This window comes from Leishmania donovani, chromosome 36 (assembly GCF_000227135.1).
Source record: "Leishmania donovani BPK282A1 complete genome, chromosome 36".
Lineage (NCBI taxonomy): Eukaryota > Euglenozoa > Kinetoplastea > Trypanosomatida > Trypanosomatidae > Leishmania > Leishmania donovani.
Window position 1 is genome coordinate 1,920,569 of NC_018263.1, and position 10,211 is coordinate 1,930,779.

General features: G+C 58.0%; 2 protein-coding genes across 2 annotated transcripts; both read right to left on the minus strand.

Moving 5' to 3' along the window:
- Nucleotides 1–1,194: 1,194 nt before the first annotated feature.
- LDBPK_365140 (hypothetical protein, conserved) lies at nt 1,195–2,277 on the minus strand (the record flags this gene model as incomplete). Its single annotated transcript, XM_003865580.1, has 1 exon — nt 1,195–2,277. One exon carries the CDS (start codon nt 2,275–2,277, stop codon nt 1,195–1,197), a length of 1,083 nt encoding a protein of 360 aa, XP_003865628.1.
- Nucleotides 2,278–7,026: 4,749 nt separating this feature from the next.
- LDBPK_365150 (hypothetical protein, conserved) lies at nt 7,027–9,117 on the minus strand (the record flags this gene model as incomplete). Its single annotated transcript, XM_003865581.1, has 1 exon — nt 7,027–9,117. The coding sequence occupies one exon, from the start codon at nt 9,115–9,117 to the stop codon at nt 7,027–7,029; it is 2,091 nt and encodes a 696-aa protein (XP_003865629.1).
- Between the last annotated feature and the right edge of the window lie 1,094 nt (nt 9,118–10,211).

Below are 10,211 nucleotides of genomic sequence, written 5' to 3' on the forward strand. Positions count from 1 at the left end.
GCACCCCTTTCGCTAATTCAGACGTGGCTCGTGGCTTGCATCGCAGCTCATCGCCTGTTCAAGATAGCGCGCGTTCTCTACGGGGTCCTCGTGGGGGCTGAGAGGAACGCATTTTGCGCCGCTGCGACGAGCCGGTGTAGATGCGTCGGTGGGGAAGAACCAGCACGAGCCATCCGTGCACCGCCACTCGTCTGCGTGCAACAACACCCACACAGAGAAAAAAACGTGAGGTCGGAGAAGAAAATGAAAACGATGCAGTGGAATATGCGGCTGCAACCACGTTCTTCCTGCTCACCGACTGTGTGTGTTTTTCTTTTGTTGTCATCGGTTGGTTTTACTGCCGAAGACAAGGTGATGCTATACATGTACATGACAACAGGGGAAGGGAAGAGAGATAAAGTCTCGCCTGGACGCGCAAGCACACACACACACACACACGCACGGAAACACGTTCACAACAAAGAAACAAGAGGACGCAGAGGAAAAAAACAAGCAAGAAAAAAAGCATCGGCCGCATCTGAAGGGAAGCGGAGACGGAAGGGAGATGTATAAAGAGGTGCCGACACCACAGCGAAAGGAAGGTGGTCTCCGGGCGGGGACGAATCAGTCAAGGAAGAAGGCTGGCACACGTAGACGCGCACACACACAGACAGACACAGAGACAGGCGCAGGCTCAGCTCGGAGGAGAGAAGAGGAAACGCTGGCATGTTTGGCCTTCTCCCTCGTTAGAAAATGTACATGAAGAGAGCAAGCGTCCCTGCATGTATGAGTAAGGCGTGGCTAGCGAGAGAGAAAGGGAGAGAGCGCACGATGAGAAGGAAGGGCTGCGTTCACGCACAGGGGTACGGTAGCATGGCGCATGCGTGTCATTCAATAGCGTGGCAAAGGGTCTCACGAATCGCAACGAGGACAGAGAGAAAGGTCCGACGAACCGTGAAGAAGGAAAGAGGGGGGTTGAGAGCGCCGGCGCAACATGCCACATTCCGGCAGCGGCACCGCACCCATCCGGCACGGTACTTCTCGCGAGCCGCCGTGCCGTGCGGGTGCGGTGGTCACGGCGCGTGTCTCAGTCGGCGTCTCGTCACGTAGGGGCTACGGCGGCGCAACGTTTCAGCAACACCAATGGGTAAACAGAAAACGCCCACTGATGCAGTGGCACACCGCCTTTTTCTCCGTTGGCACACCGAGTCGCGTCTAAATACCAGCTTCGTCCAGGTGCGTCATGCGGTAGGTCTGCTTCGCCATGATCTGATCCATCAGATCCTTGCGGTACTGCTGGCGGCGCTCCGCGTTCTGCAGCCGCTCTTCCTCAAGCACGAGGCGGTAGGACTGGGCCGCCAACTCGTTACGCTGGCGCGTCACCTCCATAGGCTCGTCGTAATTGTGCGTACGGCGGAATTCCTTATCGCGGGCGATGCAGTCCTCAAATTCCTGGCGGAACTGCTCCTTCTTGCGCTGCGCTGCCTCCTGCTCCTCCTTGGTGAGAAGCCGGTTGCGCTCCTCGATTGCGGCTACCTCCTCGTAGTGTTTTGCTTCGGAGGCCTTCTTGTTCAGCATTGCTTCCCTGTGGAACTGCTCATTCTGCAAATGGAGCATGCGTGTGACGTTCTTTAGCCGGCGCTCGTCCATCTCTGCGCGGTGGCGATTGTTCTCGTTTACGAGTTCCTGCAGCTGCCGGTCACGCGCTTCCTTTGCCTGCTGCTCCGCCTTCCTGGCCGCCAGCTCACGCTTGTTCGACTGCTTGAGGCGCTCCATGTACTGGCGCTCCTCCTCCATCGCCTGGGCGTGCGCCTCGGCCACCTTGCGGTCCTCTTCCTCGTTCACCTTCCGCAGTGCCTCCATCTGGCGGACTTCATCGTCGTGCATCTGCTTCAAAGTCGCTTGGCGTATCGCCAGCTGGTGCTTCGCTTCCTGCTCGTACAGGCGGTTGTATTCACGCTTCTTCGCAGCTTCCTCCTCCTTCTCCAGTTTGTAGGTGTTCTCCGCTGGCTGGCCTTTGCCAGAGGCACGCATCGAACGCGAAACACTGCCAGGAAGCGGGCGGACAGAGTTGGTACCGGCGGCGTTGTAGCTGTCAGCAGCCTTCCTGCGCGACTCAGCCCATTCTGCATGCTTCGCACGCTTCTCCTCTTGGCGGATCGTGGCGATGCGCAGGTCCTCTTCCTCAAGCTGCTTCCTCGTCGGCATGTACTGCGACACGCGGAGGCGGTTCATCTCAACGAGGAAGTTGCGGCGCGTCATGGCTGCCGGTCCAGACTCGACGGGTGGGAGCGGCATGACTGCCAAAGAGGTGTATGTGCTGCTGATGCTGCTGTGTGTGTGTGGGAGGGGGGAGGGGGAGGGCTTGTGTGCCTTACGTGAAGGCTTGTAGAGGTTTGTGGAATGGGCACAGGAAATCGAGAGAGAGGGAGAGAGGGAAAGCGCTACCCTGGCAGATTGAAGTTCTCGACAGAGGGACAATACTTACTCACAGTACTTGTTGAGCTGCGCGTATCAAGTTGTGCCAGCGTGTGCACGTGTGTGTGTGTGCGTGCGTACGGAGATTTATGTATCCGCTGGAGGGAGTAGTGGACGAGGCGGAGAGGAGTAGCGCACGTGGATCCACACTTCGTGCGAAAGATATGCAGACGATATGCGAAAGGCTGCGCATCTACGGCAGAGTGCCTCTCTCTCTCTCTCGGTGTGTATCTCTATGCCGAACACGGAATGGCCACCAATGGCAGATATCGCATCAGGTTTTCGGTCGTTGTTTTAGCAGAGAGTGCGCCCAGTGGAAACGCGGCGGATGCGCCCGCGTGCGTTGTGTGTGAACAAGTCGCCGAGCCTCAGGCAATGCGTCTCCGCAAAGACACGCGCGCAGCCGCACCTCGACAACGAAGGATGCCGCCATCGTCTCTCGCTAATCTGTGGAGGAGCCCTCGGTAGTGCGATGTCTCGCTTTGGCGGTTTTGCAGCATGAGAAACAAGCTGAAAAGCACGTGAGGGAGAGGGGGGCGGAAAAAGAGAGAGAGAGAGGCTCTTCGCCACCGGAAGAGAGCAAGCACAGAGAAAGCACCGAACAAGTCTCTTCGTTGCGCAGAAAAACAGAGCGCAGGTTTACGCTATCTGCATCGTCGGGTGCGTGCGCCGCAGCGGTGCACTCTACGTTTCTACCTCACAAGACGCAAACGCTTCATTCATCGGGTACACCAAGGAAGTTCGCAGCGCCATCGCGTGTGCGACGACGCCACCGCGGCAAGTATTCCCACGTGTGCGGTGGCGACAGGCATGGCGCGGATTTGCCGAACCTCGTATCATCCCAAACACTTAAGCTGAGGGGAGCGGTGCGGCACGATGGCCCACACGGGGTTGATATCGTCCACGGCAACCAACCGGCACACACCGTGCGCCGCTGGAATGAGCGAGTGCGGCGAGATGATGCGCGGCAACTTGCTCGAGGGGAAACCGGAGCTGTCGATTGCAGAAAGGGGGGAAGTTTTGCTGATCCCGCGATGTGTCGCCGAAGACGGCTGCGAGTTCGTTGCCACGGTCTGCCACAGCTGCTTCGATAATTCTCGCGAAGACTGCATGCATGCACAGCACTCTCTAACGCTCCCCGCACTCGCCCAAAGTATCGACGTACGACGCCACTGGGGGTCTAGAGCTTCAGAGAACTGCTTCTCGCCATCGCTCGCGCCGCCGTCCTCCCTGGCGAGTCCACCGTGGTGGACGGCACGCTTACCACATCGCGAAGACGCGCCACCGTGCGCATGTACTTTTTCTCGCAGGTGCCGCCAAACTGCGTGAAACAGATCGGCACGGCTTCAAGCACACAACAAAGAGCCAGTCTGGCTTGCCATGATCACGGACGAAACAAGGGATGTACCGAGGCCAAGCCTCTCCGTACGTATCATCTTGTCTGCAGCGTTGAATCAAGTGCACGCTCCGGATACTGCGATGCTGCTCCAAGTAGCCCCGCTGCATCACCGCGGCCCAGCCGCTGTCCGTCGGCGCCGAGTCGTAATGCGGGTAGAGGAAGAGAATAAGAAGGTCCTCGGTCTGCGTGCGCGTCGCCTCGCCAGCAGAGTCTTTGGCCTTCTCACTGTGGTTGTAACAGGGTCGCGGCCTCCCAAGTGCCGCGGCAATCCTATTATTAGCATGGCAGCGGCCCACCTCTACCTGTGCAGGTACGTCAGTGTCGGCACTCGGCACTCGCTCTCGCATTCAAAGCTGGAGTCGTCGAACGAGCAGTCGCCTCGTCCTCATTGCTGACGCGACCCCCGCCTCCCCTCCCCACACACAAGCAGCCCCCTGCCAATCCGCTGTCGCCACACGGCTCTCGTGCGGTGTTACCGAGCCGCTGCCTTCCTCACGTGATTGCGCCATGATCCGCGTGCGCTGGTACGACTTTCTCGCCTCCCGGAGTTGCGACGAGAGAACATAGGCGTATCCGAGTGGTCGCCGCAGCCGCATCGGCACCAGGTCCATAAGACAGCCGTTTGAGAGGTGCGCATCGAGGAAGCGCCACACATGCCAAGCACCGCGGCTTTCCGGGCCCCACTTGAAACACCAACAGCATGGCCTACCGTGTGCCTTTGTTGTGGTGCTTGCCCAAGGCGAGCGAGATCGACACATCCTTGCACTCGCGGGAGTGGGGACTTAGTGCACTCGCACGTGGGTGATGATCCAGTTGGCAGCAGTCCAGCAGTGAAGAGGGGCACGCCGGAGTGAGGAGGGCGCAGAGGTGCACAACGCTGACAAGTAAGTGTGGAAAGGAGAAGATATGAGAAGAGCAGCAACAAATGCTGCGAATATAGTTGCATGTTTGCGTGCGCACGGATGAATGCCGTTGGACGTCTCTTTGTGCGTCCGCGGATGGTGCGTGTAGAGCTCGGTGAATCACGCAGTCAAGACAGGCGAGAGGGAGCAGCGGCCAAGGAAAACACGCACACGCAAAAAAAAAGAGCCTTTCGGATCCATAGCTGAGGCAACGCAGCGAAACGGGCGTGCCAATGTCACATTCGATAGAAGAAAAAACGATCAACGGCAATGGTAGCCATGAGGATGAAGACACACTCCCAAGGAGCGACAGGAGCAAGCACCTTTTTTTTTTAGAGTCTGTGCGCACGCAGTCTCTACGCAGTCATGAGCTGGCATAATGCCTCTGAAAGCAGCCTGCGCAGTCGACAGAATGAAAAGGAAAGGGGGAAAGAAGATGGGAAGAACAGGTGCGCGCGCCGTCAACCGCACGTCTTGTTTCGCTTGCGCTGTACATGGCAGCATTGCGGTCATCTTTGGTGCCATCCATGAGAAGTCCTAGAGCAGGAGAGAGAAAACCTGCGCGATCGCGTGAAGGGCAGAACACGTTGTATACACTTGAGCATGCGCCTTCTTTCGAAGCACGTGTGTGCGGTGTTTTCATTTCGCTCTGTTCGGTTGAACATGTGTGTGTGTGTGTGTCTGCCTCCACATCCCATCCTTGTGCGCGGTGAGCAAGACCGGCATCAACCTCACCAGGCGCGGCTGTCTTTGTCATCTTCCTCTAGTAGCCAATCTAACTCGACATGTGAAAAAAGGAAGAAGAAAACAATGTGCGCCTAAACACGATCAACAAACATCTATCGTCCCTACAACAACACCACCACCACACACGCACACACACACACGTGTGCACGCATTCACAGCACGTCTTGGCGCGTGCGCCTAGACATCAACCACAGAGATGATATATATATATATATAGAAACGGGTGAATGCAACCGAAAGAACACGTAGCCACAACAGGGGCGCCGAGCGACTACCCAGTACCACAACAGGCGACTTCCATCTCCACGATGACAGAAAGGGAAGCAAAGAGGCATACGTGCTACCGTGTTGTGGCTTCCAAGTCGTAGAGAAGAGTTAGACAGCCGAGAAGGAGGATCAGGAGAGAGAACGAAACGCACGCATACACGCTCCAAAAGTGGAGACGACTGGGTAGAGAACGGAATGGAGCAAGAGGCGAAGATGCGGCCGTGGAAGGGCGCATGAGAGAAAAAAGGCAGTAAGCAGCACAAGCGCAGAATAGCAATCACAAAAAAAAGGCGCCAGCAATCCATGCCGACTGGCCCGCATTTATGTACGATGAAGCTCGAAAAAAAAAAAAAAGAGATACGTAAAACAGCAAGAAAAGGAGAAGGATCCCAGACGCGCTCTTCCTCGTTCCTTTCTTTTCGCGCGCGTGTGTGTGTAGGGGGGAAAAGGGGGTAGACGATGAAGCCCACGGCGGTGGAAACAGAAAGGCAGATTGTGTGTGTGATGTGGAGTGTGGTGGGGGCCGGTGTGGCAAAGCGAGCCGAAACGAACAACGTTACTTACCAAAAAGGGACGATGCCGTGAGGCACGGACAAAAAATCGGTGCGGCGCCGGAGTACGCACACGTCTTGAGTGTTGGCCGCCTCAGAAATTGTCTCGGCCTCTCCCACGTCCTGTCGTTACTCATTCACATTCCCCCTCCGCCTCCGTCCGGTGTCTTCTCAAATCACCTCGGTCCTGCTCTCACCTACATCTGGCATAAACAGCACATCAATAGGATACGCGCCAATAATGCACGCGCACGCACGCACACGCACGCACACACGGAAAACAAAGCAAGAGGCAGCGCGCGACGTCAGCGGGGCACTAATAGGGAGGGGGAGGGCGGGAGAAGAAGCCGCGGAGGACAAGACACATTTGTACCGCGGCATATATGCACAAGATTCCGTAATGGGTGAAGAAGGTCGACGAGGAACCTCGACTGTACAAGACGCGGTGAGTGCATGGAGAGAGAGGGAGAGCGGAGGAGGGTGGGGGGGGGGAGCTGTGAGGGACGAGTCTTCTGGCCGGTGCTCACAAGGAGAGCAGCGGGGAAAACATCAGACCGCGTGAAGTACAGGGTGAGGAAAAGGGTGGGTGGCAGGGGGGGGGAGACAGCGTTCTCTCCTTGCTTGGCCCTACAGCTAAACGGCAAGACCGGCTCATTGATGCCGTCCCATTCTCCCTCTCACATACAGCGCGCATTCGTGACCACTACACTTCCAACTTCTCCAGTCCCTCTAAGGCCTCATCGATCTCAATCCACCGCTGGTGCTTGCCGGCATTGCGCAGAAACAGCCTCTTTTGAATAATACGCAGGAACACAACACGCCTGCTGGCATCGAGGCGGTTGTACAGCACGTACTCGCCGGATGTGGCCGTGACAGTTCGAAAGCGCCACGGAGACTGGCGGTGCTTCGCGTAATGCGCATTCAAATGACGACCCAGCGCGACATCGATACCGTCCCAGTGCCTGCTATGGTAGCGCGGCGGTTGCGTGGCCTCCAAGGGTGTGCTGGTGCTCTTCCAGACGACGCGCGGGCCTGTCTTCTTGCGATGCTCACCAACCACTTTTTCCTCGATCGGCGTCGGCTTCGCTGGATGGATCATGCCATCGCGAAGGTAAAAGACGCGGCCGCCGCCATCGCTGTCCTCCTCACCACTGCGGCGTCGCCCCGATGGCGCCGCATCGGACACGTCTGTCCCCAGGGCCGCAGTCGTCTCCTCTGTCGTCTCGGTCGGCTGTGCGACGGCGATGTTTTGCGCCACTGCCGCCAGAGTCTCGTCGCTTTTGGCGGGGGCAAGCGGAGTGCGCGTCGGTGACGCTTGCCCCACAGACGCGCTTCCTGGCAAGGAGTGCTCTCGGACATCTGTCGGTGCCGACAGCACGTTTGGTTCCGCCGCGCACTCGATGGCGCCGGTGCTCGGCGGATGCGTACCCGCCGGAGACGCTGATGCCGCCGCAGCTGTGTCTTCGCCACGCTTGTCGTCCACCTTATCCGTGTCACACACCGCTGCTGTATCTGGGGCAGGGCAGCGCACGAGTCCCTCGACTGTAACTTCAGGAGCGGCCAACTCGTGTTGCGTGAACGCACTCTCACACACGCCTAGTGATTCCTGTGTAGGAGGCGTGACGAAGCCGTGGCACTCGTCGCACGAGCGCACAGTCGGCGATGTGGTGTCGGGCACAGGGGCCACCTTGCTCGACGGCCATTCCGCCGGGCCATCGGGGCGGGCGACGAGGCTGGGCATGCCCTCATCGGCCTCCGCCTCTTGCACGATGCGGTCCAGATCGAGCCTGGTAAGGCGGTTCTGCTGTTGCTCAATCTCGTGCTCGTACACGATAATGTTTGGCGCGTCCTTGATGGTGCCAGCGCTGTACGCGATGCGCGCTATTGACATCAAGCAAGTCACCACCTGCCGGTCATTCTTGCCGTCCACCAGGTCTGAGACGGTGAAGAGTTGCGCGTCGACAAGGTCGTAGCGCCTCTTCGCTGTCGTCAGGAATGTGGCTACGTTGTCGCGAACAAAGAAGCCGGTTGTCCGCTTCGGTAGCTTCAGGTCCTCGTCCGAAATGGGAGGACTTTCCATCTTCTGCAGCAGCACGTGCAGCAGGACACCAGAGCGCAGGGCATCAACAAAGTTGGGCATGGAGCACACATCCGCGTTGTACTTGTCTCCCACCATCTTCGCCACCCACTCACGCACCTCCTCGGCTATGACTTCGTCCAGGTCCTCACGCGTCGGCGCTCCACTCAGCTTACTGGGTGGCCGGGCTAACATAAGAGAGGAATCAGACGCCTTTTCCGTCACATCGCCACTGGTTGCCGGAGGTGTGCTGCTCGTCATGCTGGTCTCGTTCACCTTGATGTGGTGCAGCGAGCCGGCCGCGTGCCCCAGCTCTGAATCCTCCTCGAGGACCTTGCACTGTGGGCTTGAGTGACTGCCACGCGAGGCAAGCAGAACACGCCTATTGAGGTGCTGTACACTGTACTTGCGCTCCAGCGAGCGCAGGGCGTCGCGCTCAGTGAAGCCTTTCATCTCGCTTTGCCGAATCACGCTCTCGATATCCGCGTCGGTGGCGTTGAGAACGGCCTCGCGCATTCGCCTGGCCACCGTCTCTCGCTGAGGCAGTTTCTGGATCTTAAAGAGTTGATAAAGGTCGTCGAACAGCTCGGCGGGTGTCTGGCCGGCCTTTTGGGCCAGCGCGACGGAGTCATCAACCTTGTTGACCTTAGAAAAGTCGTAGATGCGAAAGATCTCCCTGAGGTCCTCCTTGTCTTGCTCTGTGAACTCTGCCGACATGAGTGACAGCCACTGCAGATACAGAGAAGGGGGAGGCAGAGGGGAAGGCGCGTGCACACAGACAAGTCACCCAAAAGCTGACGCACAACGTGTACGCTTTTGTGGAGGGAAGCGTGGAAGAACGCACCAGTGGAAACCAACGAGGGAGGGAGAGAGAGGACGGGACGGTTGGCACGCTTTCCCTCTCCCTTCTGCCGTAGGACTGCTGTCCCGCGCTGCACTAGAAGCTTTTTCTTCGCAAAAAAGGCTGGTTACACGAGGCGTTTTGTGCTGAAGTTTATCGACACACGAGTGCTACTGCCAGTTAAGACACTGAAGCAGATGGCGCACGGCGGGCATAACACACAAGCGCCGAGGAGCCGAGAGAGATGACAGCATCAAGACGTGCGTAGGTCAGAAGCGAGGCGGGTAGGGGTTGTGCAGATCACCGGCTATCCTTCCTCCGAGTCAACTGAAAGGCCGCCTCTTTAGAAAGAGATCCTCTAGCCTCGAAGACACAGCATCTCGCCACCAGAAAGAGCCGCACAACTCATGATCTATTCCGTGCGGGAGGAGAAGCTACGCTGACAGCTACTTTTTTTTTTCGAAAATATCTTTGATTCTCCACCCTTTACGCGTCCAGTCATGTCAACTATCCGTCACACCGACAAATATGAGCGCCGAAAAGGCCAATACAGCACCGATATCTTTTCTCCTTTTATTGTCCATCATCAACCTGCCCACTTCCAGCCCTCTCCCCCGAACACGCCAACGAGACATATGTACGCATGCGCACCCACAGCTCTCTATCCGCTGCTAAGCCGCCGCTCAATCCTGGTTGACTAGGGCGAAACCGTCTGACGCTGGCTCGGGCCACGCGTCCCGCGGGCTCTTCTCGCTCTTACTCGTCCCCTCCTAGCATAAGTGCCGCGCGGCTGTCGCCACACGGACTCGGCTGCGGGCTGCATGACTTGATTCAAGCGGGCTTCGGCGAAGGGTGCTGCTCGACGGAAGACGCCGTGGAGCCTGCGGGGCGGGGTAGTAAGGGGTGGTTCAGGTGCACGCCGGATGTGCTCAGGGAGGAGCCAGGCCAGCTTCCGGTCCGGGTCCTCTGA